The sequence below is a fragment of the Thermomyces dupontii genome (assembly GCF_041956625.1).
Source record: "Thermomyces dupontii strain NRRL 2155 unplaced genomic scaffold VTN31scaffold_8, whole genome shotgun sequence".
Taxonomy (NCBI): Eukaryota; Fungi; Ascomycota; class Eurotiomycetes; order Eurotiales; family Trichocomaceae; genus Thermomyces; species Thermomyces dupontii.
Genome location: NW_027192314.1, coordinates 281,587 through 297,045, shown reverse-complemented (window position 1 = coordinate 297,045; position 15,459 = coordinate 281,587). Strand labels below are relative to the sequence as shown.

The 15,459-nt window shown below is 52.5% G+C and overlaps 7 protein-coding genes across 7 annotated transcripts; 3 read left to right on the top strand and 4 right to left on the bottom strand.

Annotated features, from left to right (window-relative positions):
• Window positions 1-174: 174 nt before the first annotated feature.
• On the top strand, window positions 175-3,151 carry VTN31DRAFT_6875 (uncharacterized protein; the record flags this gene model as incomplete). The annotated part of the gene is made up of 8 exons (XM_069407533.1): window positions 175-368; window positions 434-478; window positions 541-832; window positions 887-1,014; window positions 1,069-1,439; window positions 1,492-1,990; window positions 2,046-2,536; window positions 2,589-3,151. The coding sequence occupies 8 exons, from the start codon at window positions 175-177 to the stop codon at window positions 3,149-3,151; spliced, it is 2,583 nt and encodes an 860-aa protein (XP_069258178.1).
• A 79-nt stretch (window positions 3,152-3,230) lies between these two features.
• VTN31DRAFT_6874 (uncharacterized protein) lies at window positions 3,231-3,957 on the bottom strand (the record flags this gene model as incomplete). Its single annotated transcript, XM_069407532.1, has 2 exons — window positions 3,231-3,633; window positions 3,701-3,957. The coding sequence occupies 2 exons, from the start codon at window positions 3,955-3,957 to the stop codon at window positions 3,231-3,233; spliced, it is 660 nt and encodes a 219-aa protein (XP_069258177.1).
• A 2,578-nt stretch (window positions 3,958-6,535) lies between these two features.
• On the bottom strand, window positions 6,536-7,048 carry VTN31DRAFT_6873 (uncharacterized protein; the record flags this gene model as incomplete). Its single annotated transcript, XM_069407531.1, has 1 exon — window positions 6,536-7,048. One exon carries the CDS (start codon window positions 7,046-7,048, stop codon window positions 6,536-6,538), a length of 513 nt encoding a protein of 170 aa, XP_069258176.1.
• A 1,429-nt stretch (window positions 7,049-8,477) lies between these two features.
• On the top strand, window positions 8,478-11,234 carry VTN31DRAFT_6872 (uncharacterized protein; the record flags this gene model as incomplete). The annotated part of the gene is made up of 9 exons (XM_069407530.1): window positions 8,478-8,528; window positions 8,588-9,580; window positions 9,635-9,766; window positions 9,821-9,922; window positions 9,978-10,087; window positions 10,137-10,272; window positions 10,322-10,771; window positions 10,830-11,080; window positions 11,147-11,234. The coding sequence occupies 9 exons, from the start codon at window positions 8,478-8,480 to the stop codon at window positions 11,232-11,234; spliced, it is 2,313 nt and encodes a 770-aa protein (XP_069258175.1).
• A 342-nt stretch (window positions 11,235-11,576) lies between these two features.
• On the bottom strand, window positions 11,577-12,583 carry VTN31DRAFT_6871 (uncharacterized protein; the record flags this gene model as incomplete). Its single annotated transcript, XM_069407529.1, has 5 exons — window positions 11,577-11,579; window positions 11,635-12,258; window positions 12,320-12,376; window positions 12,434-12,447; window positions 12,499-12,583. 5 exons carry the CDS (start codon window positions 12,581-12,583, stop codon window positions 11,577-11,579), a joined length of 783 nt encoding a protein of 260 aa, XP_069258174.1.
• Window positions 12,584-13,044: 461 nt separating this feature from the next.
• On the top strand, window positions 13,045-13,959 carry VTN31DRAFT_6870 (uncharacterized protein; the record flags this gene model as incomplete). Its single annotated transcript, XM_069407528.1, has 3 exons — window positions 13,045-13,166; window positions 13,217-13,376; window positions 13,588-13,959. 3 exons carry the CDS (start codon window positions 13,045-13,047, stop codon window positions 13,957-13,959), a joined length of 654 nt encoding a protein of 217 aa, XP_069258173.1.
• An 18-nt stretch (window positions 13,960-13,977) lies between these two features.
• VTN31DRAFT_6869 (uncharacterized protein) lies at window positions 13,978-15,317 on the bottom strand (the record flags this gene model as incomplete). The annotated part of the gene is made up of 6 exons (XM_069407526.1): window positions 13,978-14,392; window positions 14,462-14,658; window positions 14,714-14,778; window positions 14,839-14,918; window positions 14,975-15,053; window positions 15,116-15,317. The coding sequence occupies 6 exons, from the start codon at window positions 15,315-15,317 to the stop codon at window positions 13,978-13,980; spliced, it is 1,038 nt and encodes a 345-aa protein (XP_069258172.1).
• Between the last annotated feature and the right edge of the window lie 142 nt (window positions 15,318-15,459).

Genomic DNA, 15,459 nt, shown 5'->3' with positions numbered 1-15,459 from the left:
ACCGCCCTGATATCTTATCCAGAACGCATCTGGACAGCTTGTCAGTTGTCATAACTTGAACCTTTCGTTTACCAGCTCAACTCGCCATGGGCAACATGGCAAAGCATCCAATCCCCGAGCTCGAAGCTTGTATCGGAATATACTACTACTGATATACCACCCGCACGAGACACAATGGCTGCTTGGGCATCGCGAATGGCGATCATCTTCGCCAACGCGTTGATCCCCGTGGCTCTGCTCGTGTTCTGCTCGGGATACTTCCCATATAAACCGATTTTACCAGGGCTGGCGAACTATGAGGCGGACGATCAACGACCCCCGGCGGTCTTTGACCGAATTATTCTCATGGTGGTGGATGCATTGCGCAGGTCAGATCTTAACAATGGGTTCTCCCCAACAACGGTTAAGTGCTGACGGAGGTCGGCTTGTGCAGCGATTTTGTCTATTCGAATCACTCAGGATTCCAATTTACACAGAAGTTAGTTCAATCAAAACTATTTTCTTTCTTTCACGTATATCGCACTGCTCTGACCATTGTAGTCTAATTCGCTCCGGGACTGCCCTTCCCTTTACCGCTCATGCCAGCTCCCCGACGGTCACGATGCCTCGTGTGAAGGCCATAACAACGGGATCCGTGCCGTCTTTCTCGGACGTGATTTTGAACATTGCCGAGTCCGAGAGCATGTCGACCCTTACGCATCAAGATACGATTCTCGCACAGTTCAAGAGGGCTTTGCCGGGGAAATTGCTGATGTACGGTGATGATACCTGGCTGACCCTCTTCCCGGACACGTTCGACCGTGCAGACGGAACCACAAGCTTCTTTGTGTCGGTTAGTCAGCTCATCCAACGTGACTCTGCTTCGCGACTGAATTCGATTTGCTAGGACTTTGACGAAGTAGACAACAATGTCACCCGCCATATTCCCACGGAGCTTGCTCGGGACGATTGGTCCGTCATGGTCCTCCATTATCTCGGGTTGGATCATATCGGTCATAAGTCCGGGCCGAAGAGGTGAGAATCACTCGGTAGGGAGAACAGATCAAGGAGCTGATGCATACACACAAGCGCACATATGATTCCGAAGCAGCGGGAGATGGATTCCATTGTGGAGGAAATATACTCCGCAATGAAAAGGGAAAAGTACATGCATTCAACACTCCTCGTACTCTGCGGAGATCATGGAATGAACGACGGAGGAAATCACGGTGGTTCTTCTCCCGGAGAGACGTCCCCTGCTCTGACGTTTATCTCTCCGAAGTTAAAGAAAAAAATCGTGGCACAATCAGATCCTCCTGTGCCATCGGGTGAATTCCAGTACTATAACTCCGTTGAACAGTCGGACATCACGCCGACACTCGCAGGGCTCACCGGAGTTCCGATTCCTTTGAACAGCTTGGGTGTTTTTATCCCGGAATTTTTGGATATGTGGGACTCAGGTATATAGACTCTTTTGCTTTCTCCGTGCACCCACTGACTCGGCAAATGCAGACACGGATCGGCTCAATATTCTCCTGCAGAACACACGGCAGATTTTACGGATTGTGCGGGCGACATTTCCAAAGCATTCATTTGATTTTCAGTCGACATCAACCATCTGTGAGAAAGAAGATCCTTCCGAAGTTGAGGAACTCCAATGCGACTGGCGGAATGCCATGGCTCTCGTCCAAGACGAAACTGCAGAACATGATCAGGTCGAGGCCGCCTTGTACAAGTTTCTGCGTAGGGCTCAAGATATCATGAGCGGAACGGCAGCAAACTACAAGGTCAACATGCTCATCACGGGGTCCGTCATTGCGGCGATGGCGGCCCTGACCGCGTTCGCGCTCTCATTTCAGTCGCTTCGCTCCTCGGGCCTGACCGGGCTGTTCCTTGTCCTCGTCGTGCTCGGAAACGGGGCCATCATGTTTGCGAGTAGCTTCATTGAAGAAGAACAACAGTTTTGGTACTGGACCACCTCGGCGTGGATGGCGTATGTGCACATCAGACTGTAAGTTTTCGTCAGGAGCTCTCGCGAGGAAGCCCATATTCACGATCATCCCCAGCGTCCGATCTCCGATCGCATCCAAAGCGCCGTACAGAACAGCAATCACCTCGCTCGCCTTCGCCGCCGCAGCCAGACTCATCCGTCGTTGGAATCAAACCGGTCAGAAATTCGCCGGCGCGCCGGATATCGCGGGGGCTTTTCTCCCGCACCACCCGCGGCTCCTTTGGACCCTGATCTTGATCACGTATCTAGACTGTTTCCGGGGGATTGTTGCACGGCAAAAGTCGCGGTTCGGGTCCACTGCGCTAGCCGGCGCGTTTACCGTGCTCGCTGCATGGACGACGCTTTCGGGCTTTGTTTTCAAGCTCGCGTTTACGGCGGCGGATTCGCCGGAGCTGCTAGATTCGAGGGTACTACGCTTTGCAGAGGCGTATTCTGGTCGGGTATCGCTGGTCACCCAGGCGAGAATAGTGTTTTCCGGGATAATGGCATTGGGTGCCATGTACATGTTTGCCAATCGACGAGGACACGACTTGAAGCCAGCAATCGGTAAGAGAAATGGTCATTCAAGGCGATTTTGCTTCATAGCTAATCCAGACAGTGACACCGAAGCACAAACTCCTTCACGAATGCCTATCCCTATTCCTTATGACGCAATCTCGCGCAACCAACGTCCCCCTATTTCTCCTCTTCCGCATCCAAGCCTGGGCGTTGGCATCGGCCCGTTTAGGCTGCCTCGAGACCACCATCTCGTCTCTCGTCCTGCAGCACATGTCGTTCTTCGCCTTCGGCGGCTCAAACGCCATCTCTTCCATCGATCTGTCCAACGCGTACAACGGAGTGAGCAGCTACAACGTCGTCATCGTCGGCCTGCTCACGTTCCTGAGCAATTGGGCCGGCGCCATCTGGTGGGTGTCAGCGACGCGACTCATTCCGTGCCATCGGCGTTGGACGGCGCGGGATGCAGCGCGTCGTGTCGTGTTTCTCACCCTCCACGTTGCTGTCGCCGTGCTCGCGGTGATGGTCTCCTGCACGATCCTCCGAACGCATCTCTTTGTGTGGACCGTGTTCTCGCCGAAGCTGCTGTACAGCATGGCATGGGCGACCGCGAACCACGTTGTAGTCAATGTGATCCTGGCGGACGGGTTGTCGTGGGTTGGATGACGTATCATGTACACAGAAGTGTCTTCCAGTTTAAGTAAATAGTAGTAATAGCTTCCCCTTCACCAAAGCACGGCCGCCGTCAACCCAAGGCATCAAACAGCTCGTCGATGGCATTCTTTTTGGCCTTTTTCTTGGTCTTGCTCTTCTTCCGCGGTGGCGCCTCCTCCTTTGCGGAGGTACTCGCAGATTCGTCTTCTTTGCTAATAGTCAGCGGCGGCACCTTCTCGGAAGTGGTCGCTTTCGTCTCTTTCTTCCCCTCCTCCTTCGGAAACACCGTATCACGACAAACTACCTCGCCAAGATCTTCCTCGACTTTGCGCGCAGCAGGTTCTTTCAGTCTCATGACATCATCAGCCCTCCGCTCCGTCGGCACCGACCGCAGCAAAATCGGCGCGATCAATCTCTGCAATTGCGCTAACGTCGCGATTAGGACCGTCCCGAGGGCGGCGAATTGATTATCTGCGACGACCGTAGAAAAGGCTCTTGATTAGAGAAAGTTAGCAACCAGGCGCAGCCCATAATCCTGATGTGTGAGAAGGGAGCACATACAGGTAGCATCTCGGAATCACATGGTCGTTGAGATAAGCTGCGAGATTCCTGACAACATCGGCGATTGAGTCCCGGCGCTGTGGTTGCTCCTGCCGCTCCGCCGCGTTGAGCAGTTTCAAGACGGTTCGCCGCAGTATGGCGAGCCATTTCCACCAGGCGCATTTGCCGTGTTGGTTCTTATTGCGGTGGAAGGCGAGATGAAGGGTGGCGTAGATCTTTTCGAGCTGCGCTGTGTCTATTTCAGGAGCGTTTCTCATCACTTGGATTTCGGCTCTTCGTTTCTTTGTGTGGGTTTTCTTTGTTCTTGTGATGTGAAACTGTCACTGAAATTTTCTGTCTCGAGTGTTGGTCAGTGAAGATGGAGAGTGATGTTCCTCGTCCAGGGGCCAGGGGCTCAAAATTCTGGCCTCCCAACCCACCCACCTGGGTTCTTGGGGTGTCCAAGGACCTCACTGTTTGAATACAAATGTCCTAAACCAGAGCAGAACTGAATTGTCGAATACTATCATGGTTGTTGATCATTAAGCAATACTACGATTAGCTATCGATTTCAGCATGTCAGCAGGCCAGACGATTACGTTCTCATCATCAACCCGCGACAGAGCACCAGATGGTCGTTCCGAGGATGGCTCAGAAACCAACGGGATTCCGTGCCTTCAACTCGAGACAGACCTCGGGACAGACTAACTGTTCGGGGACGACGGCAGAAAAACAAACGTCATGAGCTCTCTCGAGATTGCGAGATGAGCAGCAAAAAAAAAGGGTCAGAAAACACAAAAAATCGCAAAACCTGCAGATCAAAATCATCAAAATCACAAGCAAAAACTTCCACCATAGCAAAATGAAAGACCTGCTGAGGCATGAGACCAAGGTGCTCATCGAGTCACCATTCAAAGGACCGGACTTAAGTCCTCCTGGTCCGTGATCAGTCGACGTTCCCTCGGATACGATGGCTTGGGCGTCGGACTCTGCTGACAGTCATCACGATCAGGCCGATGCTGGCTGGAGGAACGCTGATGGCTCGCCGGCGCACGGCTGGCATTCGCCGCAGAGTGCCGACGCCGCTTTTCGTCGCGACTCATGCGGGGAGCAAAGAGGCCTGGGAGTGCAGTGTCGGTTTCCAAGTCTCTGGCAGCACTGACGTCTTCGAATACATACCAACGTGTTCAGCATTCTCCACGCTACGACGCATGCGTGCCATGTTGTCGGGACCAGGGAACTCCTCTTCTGTTCCGGCAAGAGGTCCAGTGCCGGTGCGAAAGATCTGGCCATGAACGGGTCAGAATGCCGTGATTACTCTAGGGGGTTTGCTGACCTTGGGGCGGAACATAGGATCCTCCAACATGACCGAACTGTTTCTGAATCTCGATATGAGGCAGTCCTTGCCCTGAATGGCTTTTTGAGACTTAGCGTGCAATCAACAGCCATAGGGGGTTCAAACTTACTGGCATACGAGATTTCAGCGACCTTGTCACTGTTGAAGCAGTTCCTGTGCCGCACGGTCAGAATCTATGATCCATCTCCATGCCAAACATCCCTAGTGTCGTACCAGGTCTTTCCGGCTCTAGCTTCGGCAAACTATGATTTAGTTAGCAGACGGTGGCATCACTTGTATGAAAGCAGCTTACGTCAATGATGTCGATGGGCTGCAGAAGATTAGCGGCAGTTCTCAGGCCACAACGGTTGAGCACTTACATCCTCGAAATTGATAAAGGCATAGCCAACACTGCATAACGTCAGTCTCGGGAACATGGACGGTGAGCTTCATGTACGCACTTGCAGTTGTTCGCGAAGTCTGCCAGTCATGGTCAGTGGCCTCTGCATTATGAGAACGAGTTAGAGGACCTACCAATGCGAAGATACATGAAATCGTACTTTGCAAAGCTCGTTTCATCGAGGATTGCTTTCAGCATGGGCTGACCGTCTTCAGTTAATTCCGCCATTGCCGAAAACACGGTTAGAGCCTACTTGATTGATCTTGTTGGGAATGTTGCGCAACATGATCTGAACAGAATCCATCAGCAACAAAGTCGCTCACTGAAGACAGGTTAGGATGCAAACCGTAGTGCGGACATCCTGGCCACGACGGATGCGGTCGAGATCAACGTGGTTCTGCGACCGGAACTTGTCGTCCTTGTTCCGAGACCGATCATTCCTCTCTACCCGAGCGAGAGTCCGCGGAGCACTGCTCAGCACCCAGTCCGCAAGTTCGGCTCTCTCGCCTTTGGGGATCTTGGAACGACCAGTCGGGCTGACCTCAAAAGCGGTCGAGGCGGAGCCGACATTGTCGGTGGTGTTCTCCATCAGTCGAGTCAGAGAGCGGCAAGATGCCTCGACATCCGGGCGCCGCAACTTGACTTGGAAACGCCAACCCTACCTCGTGCGTGAGCTTTTACCGTCTTAATGGGAAAGAACGTTGCTGGATCCGTACCTCCGCGCGAGCATTATTCAGAGCCATTGCGGCGTTCTCGGCGTCCCGGACGTCGAAGTACTCGATGATGTATTCCCTCGAGCTGTCTTTATCGATCGGCAAGGGGTAAAACACCTTGATGTCACCAATCTTCGACGTCACCAGCCTCACCATGGTGATGGCGTCCGCATGATTGTGGTCATGCTCGTCACTGATCTTCAGCTTGATCTGACCCTCGAAATCCGACACTTGGTCCGGCTTGAGTCCAGTGGCATGAGAGGCAAATTCCCGCGCAGTCAACGGGACAACGTGCCAGTCCTGGTGCAGCACGCGAACTTTCTCTCTAGCCCGGGCTGCATCCCGACTGTCACTGAACTGGATCAGGATCTTGCCCTCGGTGGGAAGCTCAGACAAGACCGGGCCTCTCAGGGAAGCGAACTCGCGGCGCTATGGATGTTAGACCCATCGCAGTTGAAAACATGGAGGATAGTTACATTGAAGAACATGGCAATTGCCACGGGAGGGAAACCCCGAGGAATGTCCTCGACGGCAAACGCGCGACTACGACTCTCAAAGTCGGACTCCGAGGAGCTGACCGGAGGCAGGCTCAAACTCCTCTCATGGTCGGAAGCCCCGGGAGTGCTGAAACTCGTCGGAGTTTTTCCAATAGTAGGATTGACTCTGACGTAGGGCTCCGAAGTTGGAGTGGCCATGATTGCCGGGAACCTGCCAGCCGTCCCAGGACGGTTTGGAGTGACCATCTCGGCCGGGTTGCGGGCTGGCAGTGGCGGCGGGTCCTGGAGACGAAACGCCTCGGCGTTGCTCAGGCTGCTGGAACGGCGAGTATGAGTACTCGGCCCCAGGAAAGGATCACCGCCGGCGCTGTCACGGATGTTAAGCCCAATCTCACCTCGCAGTATTTGGAGCGTTCTGTCCATTAATGCTACTTACAAGCCCGAGATGCCAACATTGTGACCCAGCTGCGAGACACGAAGTTCCTCGGGAGAATACATCAGATGCTTCGCGTCTGGCGAGGTGCTGGGCATTGCGCCGTCCGTGGAATTCGGGCTGCTGCCCAGCATGGGGAGATAGCGATAATTGATCATGTTGGGCTTGCTGTCAGGGACAGGACAAGCTCAACGGGAGATGAAAGCAGTGAGATTGGGAGCACAATGAAGACAAGACCTGTCAAAGCGAACCCTGGATTGAACGCCCTCGACAATGGTGTCGAGAGGAAAAAGAAGAAAAGAGGGGAGGGAATTTAAAGAGTAGGAAGCCGGCCAGCTGCGGGCACGCTCAACAACATGTCAGCCGTTGGACCTATGACAGTCTACCAGCTGGTTGCCAGCTGCAACGGGAGGTGGAAATGTCTCACAACTTCTGGCACCTCTTCACTTGCCAACTCCCACCCGCGTTTGATCTGATGGGCTACGGTGTGTTTATGATGGTTGTTGCTCGGCCTAGCAACACCGATCCTGGGGCCGTTGCTGGGAGCACTGCAGGAGAGGCGCCCACTTTGGCCGGGTACAGGAGGAAGGAGAAGAAGAAGAAGAAGCGAAAGGAATTCTCTCAGCGGGAGAAGGTTCTAAGGCGGGGAGAGAGAGGAAGCTCTACTTTTGGCAGGAGTGACGTTGGCTCCTTCCCTAAACAGATGGGCAAAGGATCAGAATGGGTCATGAGGAAGGAGTGGACTCCTGTACGACCTGTGCCGGTATACTACTAGAGGAAGGTGGATGAGAGCGAATTCACGGATTCCCGTCTCTGGCGAGGTTGGGAGAACAAAGCGCAGATTACAGGGAGTCTAGACTAGGAGACAGAACACGCAGCAATGGATACCAAAGAATCGGGAGTGAATAGTGCCCTCAGAACGCTCCAATCTCAGAAGTGTATAGGCAGAGGGATGGATAATGAATGTCTCATAATGTCTCTCACGGTGCTGCATCCGTCAGGAGCAACAGAGGAGTGAGGCACACAGGAATTCTTAGGGAACAATAATGCCACAGCACCTGGGCAAGGAGTCTGTCCTCAAGCTATAATGCAGTGGACGTACATTTAGAAAATTTATCAATTTGGTTCTCATTTCAAGAAAACTTGGGATAAGAGAGAGAGGTTCAGTAGTAGACCTTCAGTTAGGGCTGTAAATCCCTGGGGTTGGTCGATAAACCTCCGAAGCCGGCCCAATCAAATTCGACGGTCATGGTGAACTGAGCTGGTGGCCTCAGGCATCAACTACTGACGGTAGTACTCGTCGATAACCATTGGTTATCATACTGCCTGGCAGTTGAGAGCCCCTGGCAGCCAGGGACACGCTCATCAGTGCCAAAGTCCACAGCTGCCAGGAATTGTGGCAGCGGGACGTTGCCCAAGATGCCCTCCGCCATGCCCCCGGGCAGTGAATCTGCCAGTATCTTGAACCAGGTGCGACAACCAGATCGTCGGCCGTCGATGTCCCAAGCTGACGAGGGCGTTCCGTGCAGATTGTGATGGCCCCCTCCGATTCCGACTATCTGGACCAGCTGATTCCATCCATTCGCGAGTACAGCTATGGCAATCGGACGTCTCAGCTGCTGCGATCGCTGTCGTCGTTCGCGAGCGCGAAGGAGGCTGAAATCGAGAACATCTGCAACACCAATCACCAGGAATTCGTCTCCTCGGTCAACCAACTGCTGCGTGTCCGCGAGGGCACCGTCAACTTGACCGCGGAGATTCTAGATTTGAATCAGTCCATTCAAGCGAGCACAGAGAAGCTGGCCGAGCAGAAGAGGGCGCTGGTGGAGTCGCGCAGCCATCGCCAGAATCTCGACGACACCTTCCGGGCGTTACAGGACTGCTTGGAAGTGCTGCGGCTCACTAATCAAGTTCATGACCTTCTCGCGAAAAAGAATCACTACGCAGCTCTGCGCGCGCTGGACGAGCTGCAAAACGTTCACCTTAAAGCCATTACCCAATACAAGATTGCAGACATGATTCAACGCTCCATACCCGCGACGCAGCGAGCCATTGCGGAGGCCGTCATGGATGACCTGAATACGTGGCTGTATCGCATCCGCGAGGTATCTCAATATCTGGGCGAGATTGCGCTGTACCACACGGATCTCCGGAAGACACGGTTGAAGGAACGGGCGCAGAGGCACCCGTACCTCGGGCAGTTCAAAATCAACTCTGCAATCGAGCTGGTCTCGGACGAACATGAGGAATTTGATTTGCTTCAGAATGACGACCTTCAAGTCGAGTTCACACCCCTCTTCGAGTGTCTTCATATTCACCAGTCACTCGGGCAGATGGATAAGTTCCGAGCGGCGTATGCAACTTCACGGCGTAAGCAGAAGGATCTCTTGCTGCCTTCGGCCATCACCCTGGTGGATGATGACGGCGCTAGTCTGCATAACCTGTTGGAGGAAATGGCGGGGTTCGGTATCATCGAGCGGTCGACGATGAAGAGGGTTCCTGATCTACGGTCCAATGCGGATGTATGTGTTTTTGTGGTCTCGGCATATTGCCGCAACTGACATGGATGGGTCTAGGTCGAGGAACTCTGGGATTCCATGTGTCATACAGCCGTGAATCTCATCTCGAGTGCGCTTTACCAAGTCGACAATGCGGAAAGTTTGTTGAAGATCAAAAACCTGGTCGCCCTCTTCACGCAGACGATGGACGTCAGTGCTTGCGCCAATGAGTTGATGTCTCAATAACTGACGCCTTCGGAACAGACTTGGAACCTGCCAGTCGCGGCCTTTGACGACCTCCTATTGACAATGTTCGGAAGATATGCTGAACTGTTGAAGAAGCGATTCAGGGACGACTTTCAAGAGGTCACCACCACATTCACTTGGCTCGGATGCAGTGCAATAGCTAACAGTTAACCAGATCGTGTCAACCGATGATTACATGCCCATGCCAATTCAAAATGTCGAGGAATTTGACAAGGTAATCAACGTCACCTGGTACACACCGGAAAAGCCGCGAGATGAGCAAACGTACGTGTTCTCGTTTACACTCTTACAAATCACTGCTAATGAGGCGCAGGTTTCCATGTGTCTTACCGTTCTCACAGATGTATCCTCTGTGTTGTATCGATGTTCGAAACTTCATGAACCAGATTTACTTCTTCTCCAACGACGATTTCCCGCATTTGGAGGTCGTTGACGAGACCCTCAAAACTGTGAGCATTGCCAGCTCTTCCTCGATTTCACCTCTTCTGACAGTAGCAGGCTCTGGATGACCTTCTATCCAACGAGGTTTGCGAAGCACTTGTGCAGCGCCTCGGGTCACAATATCTGGGCCAGATTGTCCAAATTCTTATAAACCTGGAGCACTTTGAAATAGCGTGCCAGGAGCTGGAACTCCTTCTCGTCGCGGCACGGTCGCAATCATCGGCCACTGGACCCATTTCTTTGAACGCAACGCGCAAGTTCCGCGAAAACAAGAAAGCCGCCGAGAAGCGGATTTTTGAGGTTGTTAATTCAAAGATCGACGACCTGATCGAGACAGCCGAGTACGATTGGATGGCGCCGTCTCCTCCCACCGAGCCTAGCAATTACATGCAGACGTTGACTCGGTTCCTGTCGAACATCATGAACTCGACACTCTTGGGTCTGCCGACGGAGATTAAGGAACTCATCTACTTTGACGCGCTGAGCCACGCCGCGAATATGATACTGGTATGTGCAATGCGATTCCCTGTCCCCTATGAAGGAAGAATATACCAACGAGGAGCAGTCCCTCCCTCTTTCTCCCGAAGTCAAACAAATCAACCCCAACGGCGTAGCGGCGTTGGCCAAAGACGTCGAGTATCTCAGCAAATTCGTCGACAGCCTCAACAATCCTATCCTGCACGAGAACCTCGACGAATTGCAGCAAACCGTCAACCTCTTGCAGTCCGACAACACGGATGAGTTCTACGACATCGCGACCCGGAATAAGAAATACGGCCGCGTGGATGCCATGAACGGGCCGATTTTGCTCGAGAAGTGAGTTTATTCCATTTCTCCTAGCGGGACAATCTTCTTAGCTGACGGTTTACCCTTTCCCTGTAGGTTGACCAGAAATGCTCCGAGTCCAGCAACCAAACAAGATACGTTTGCTGCGTTTTCGTCGAGATTTGGGATGAAGTCCAGTAGTTGAAATAATCCTGGTCATGCCTGCGTTAGTCTACGATGGATTTGCTCTGGTTATTTCGTTTGCTCCGTGTTGTGTATCTATGATTTTTGGGCTTGTGGTGTTCATGAGAAAGTACCTTTTGGATACGGTTGTTGGCGTAGGTACTCGTACTACAGAGGACGCTCTTCGATAAAGGTTCTGAATTCCTTACAAACTGACAGAATTGACAAACAAACAATCGTTGACACGTAACACCTTGATAGGAATGGAATGAGCTGATCACCCAGAACATCACATCATTGCCATGTTCTTCCTCATATTCCGACCGAGAGCAGACAAGATACTGCTACGCAGCATTGCCATCGATCACTAATTGACGTGTCAGCAGCAACTGCCTACACTTCTCTACCCTTGGTCTACTTACCTGCTGCGGTGGAATGTGAGGATACGTGTACATGCCCTCGAACATCTGAGGCTGCGGCTGGCCATAGGCGGGTTCCGATTGAACCGTTCCCGGGTACATGCTTGGCTGCGGTCGATACTCCTGTTCCTGGGACATGTGTTGCGGAATCGATCCATATTCGGGGCCGGGCATGTGGTGTGGATGCTGCACGCCAGTCTGTCCCTGCGGCATATGACCCTGCGTGGCAGCGGGAGCGGTCGTCGTAGGTGGCTGGGCAGAGCGCTTGGTATGCGATGTGGCTTCCTCACGAGGAACGATGTCGATCAGGAAGTCGAACATGTCCGACTTGGAAAGGGCGGCGGCGATATCGGATCGCTGGAGGGTTCGTCGCTTATTATCCTCGGCATGGATCCACGCCCGCATGGTGAGCTCGGTGATGAAAATATCACATCCCTTTGCGAAGAGAATCGGTGCTTCAGCAGAAATCATCTTCACCTCCGGGTCTGCTTTCATGACCTTCTTGATTCGCGCCAGAGGGAGTTGGTGGATCTTATAGTCGTGATTGTCGTTCTCGAGATGATTGATAACGTGTTGCCAATACGTCGTCAAGATATCACGCGCCTGTCCTGTCAGTCCTTGACTCACCTGCGATGAGTTAGTATCTGCAGAAGTAGTCCCATCACTTGGCAACGCGAGCCGCACTTACGTTCGACCATGTGCCGGTATACAGCTCTGGAACAGGCGCATAGCCCTGCGCCGACATCTTCTCACTAGTCAGCAAACCTAGTCACCCAGAATCGACGGTAGAACAAGAACATACAGCTGCGGCAGCACCTACGACATATGGTTAGCGTCCATCGATGGCAGCCCGGAGCCGATACACACCATAGTGGCCTCCATTCCTGATATCGTATACGGGAGGCTGCCTATTCTGTTGTCCATGCCCCCCGCTCTGCCCGGATTGTTCCATGGAGAAAGCGTTTGTCAAGTTAACGCGATGCAGTGACTAACGAAAAGAAAGAATTCGAGAACTCGTCCGACTCTGAGGCGCAAGTCAGCCGTGGCGCGTGGTAGTCAAGATGAGATGGACACACCGGTCTGTTGTCGGAATCGGATCAAACTGCAACTATATCACGCAAAGTCTCTCTGCAAAAATAATCCAACTGTGATTCCTTGCTTCGATTCTCGATAGCCTCAGCACGCATAACAAAACAACTCGAAGCGCGCGATGCGATGTGACGTGTGGTTGGTTGCAGTGGTTGGGCCGCTGCGGAACGCCGCAGAAGCCTAGGCCCTGCCCTGGATGCACTATACAATTTTAGGTTAGCTCGGTTTTCCATTCACCAAGATCTTTTTTTCCTTCTCTCAAAAGTTCACCAGCTTGAGTCTCCCTCTCAAAACTCTGCATCAATTGATTCAGGCCACCGCAGTATGTCACTGCAACAGGCGCCTGAGGACGAAATCCTTAGTGATGAGCAGATTCAGCAGCTGCTCGAGCAAGCCGAGAGTCGGCTGCGGACAGCTGCCACAGATTCATCTTCAATTGCCCCAAAGTCAGTGTGCATGGATGAACTCAAATCCGACGGCGACTAACTGAAGACAGGGTGCCAAAATTGCCTTCGAATCGCGGCCTTCAAGCATACATTCGCGAGAAAAATGAAGTAGCCGTGGTTGATCCTTTCAAAATCGTCAGCTCGGAGGAGAAAAAGCTTGCCGAAGAAATCCGCACTGTTCGGCCCCTGGTAGACGAAAATTCTTCCAAGGTAAGACAAAAAGAGTATACCAAATTGTTTTCTCGTCTTGTGATGAAAACATTCCCGATTTACACTCGATGCAGTCTGTGCAATCCGTTTTGGATTGCTCTGCAAATCATGAGAGCCCATTATTTTCATAGTTACGCTGACTATGGACGACCCTATTCGTCTTGTTTTCCATGCTCTGTTCCCCCTTCAGTGCTAACAACCATTCTAACAGAAATCTGAAGATGCTGGAGCCGATTGGTTCAATCTCCCCAAGGCCCATATGACGCAGGAGTTGAAAAGAGACCTGCAGCTTCTGCGGATGCGCAATGTTCTGGACCCCGGCAGGCATTACAAGAAGAATTCAGCTAAAGACGTTCCGGAATATGTGCAAATTGGCACAATTATCCAAGGGCCAACCGAATACAACAACCGCATTCCCAAGAAGGAGCGGAAGAAGAACTTTGTCGAGGAAGTCATCGCCGCCGAGAAAGAGACTGGCCGCTTTAAGAAGAAGTACACCGAGATCCAGAAGAAGAAGACAAGCGGCAAGAAAGCCTACTACAAGAGTCTCCGAGAAAAGCGACGTCGCAAAGGGAAAGTATGAGCTTGTGGCATATTTATTTTATCTACGTGCATGTTCTATGTGCGTGGGGATGCTGTCACCCTCTTTGCTCGAAGACATCCTTGATGGTCTCGATGACAAGGTTCTTCCGACATCATCAGCATCATCGTCGCATCGGATGGGCGCCGGACTTACCTGCATATCCTTGGCTGCCAGCTTTCCCTCCTCCAGTACTTCTTCGTGATTGGCTCTGCCTTCCTGCAAAATTGTGTCGAGTTCATCGGCAGTCGATGTCTGCAGGAGCCTGTCATCCCCTCGGGGAACGGGTGTGAGGACGCACTTGTTAGTGACGAGGCTAAAGGCCAGAACTCGGATACCACAATGCCGTGCCACGATGATCTCGGGCACCGTCGACATGCCCACGACGTCTCCGCCAAGATTTCTCAGAAAGCGGCACTCTGCGCGGGTCTCGAAACTAGTCACGCGCTGTTAGCATGCGATCCTTTGCTGGCAAGAAACGATTTCACGGCGTTGATCAACTCACCTGGGACCGGCGGCAAAGGCGTAGACGCCTTCGTGGAGCCTTCGGGCACCAGTCTTGATTCTGTTCCATGCGACATGGGCAGACCGGCGTAAGTCCAAGTCATAGGCGTCCGAGAGCGGAGGAAATCGCAGGCCAAATCTCTCGTCGTTGGGTCCACGCAATGGATGCATGCCACTGAGTCCAGCTAGGAAGATGTGCTAGGGTAGACCTGTTAGCTAGCTGTCTAAATGCTTGAGAGGGGATTGAATTTACGTCATTCAATATCATCATGTCGCCGACTTCGTACTCGGGATTCAACCCGCCCGCGGCATTGGTCACTGTCGCGTGTTAAGAGAATTCGACAGTCCAACAGCAAGGGATAACCCATCACGACGTACGAATGATGGTGTCCACGCCTAGTAGTTTGAACACACGCACCGGAAACGTCACTTGATCGATGGAATGGCCCTCGTAGAAACTATAGAATTGGGCTCTGTGAGAACCTAATGATGAATCGTGAGAGACCCAACCTACTGCATGCGTCCAACCATCAATACCACGGGTGTTTTCTCTCCCAGAATCCCAAACAGCAACTTTCCGGCATGGCCCTCGACTGGAAGCTGGTGAGCTATCATCGTAGAATGCAAATCAGCTTCCCACAAAGCGGACACACACCAGTAGTTCGAGCAAAGTGAGGCAAGGATCCGTAGTCAAATTCCACTCGAGGGCTTGCATGAACGGCCTCAGCCAGCCCGCCGAGTCCAGAACCGCACACAACGGCGACTTTGGGGTGTCTCAAAGGGTCTTCGAGGCGCTGGGTGAGGAACTGGGCAGTCTCTTCTGCCCGCTCAAAGATCGTATTGGGCTGATCCGCCATGGTTCCGACGTGGAAGCGGTGCTCGTCAAGGCAAAACTCCTTTCGTTAGGACTTCTAGACCTAGATGCAGCTGTGTCAAGTTAGGATTTTTTTGATCAAGAATCTTTGCGGGATTTGCTCCGAGTCGCGATGAAACCGTCTT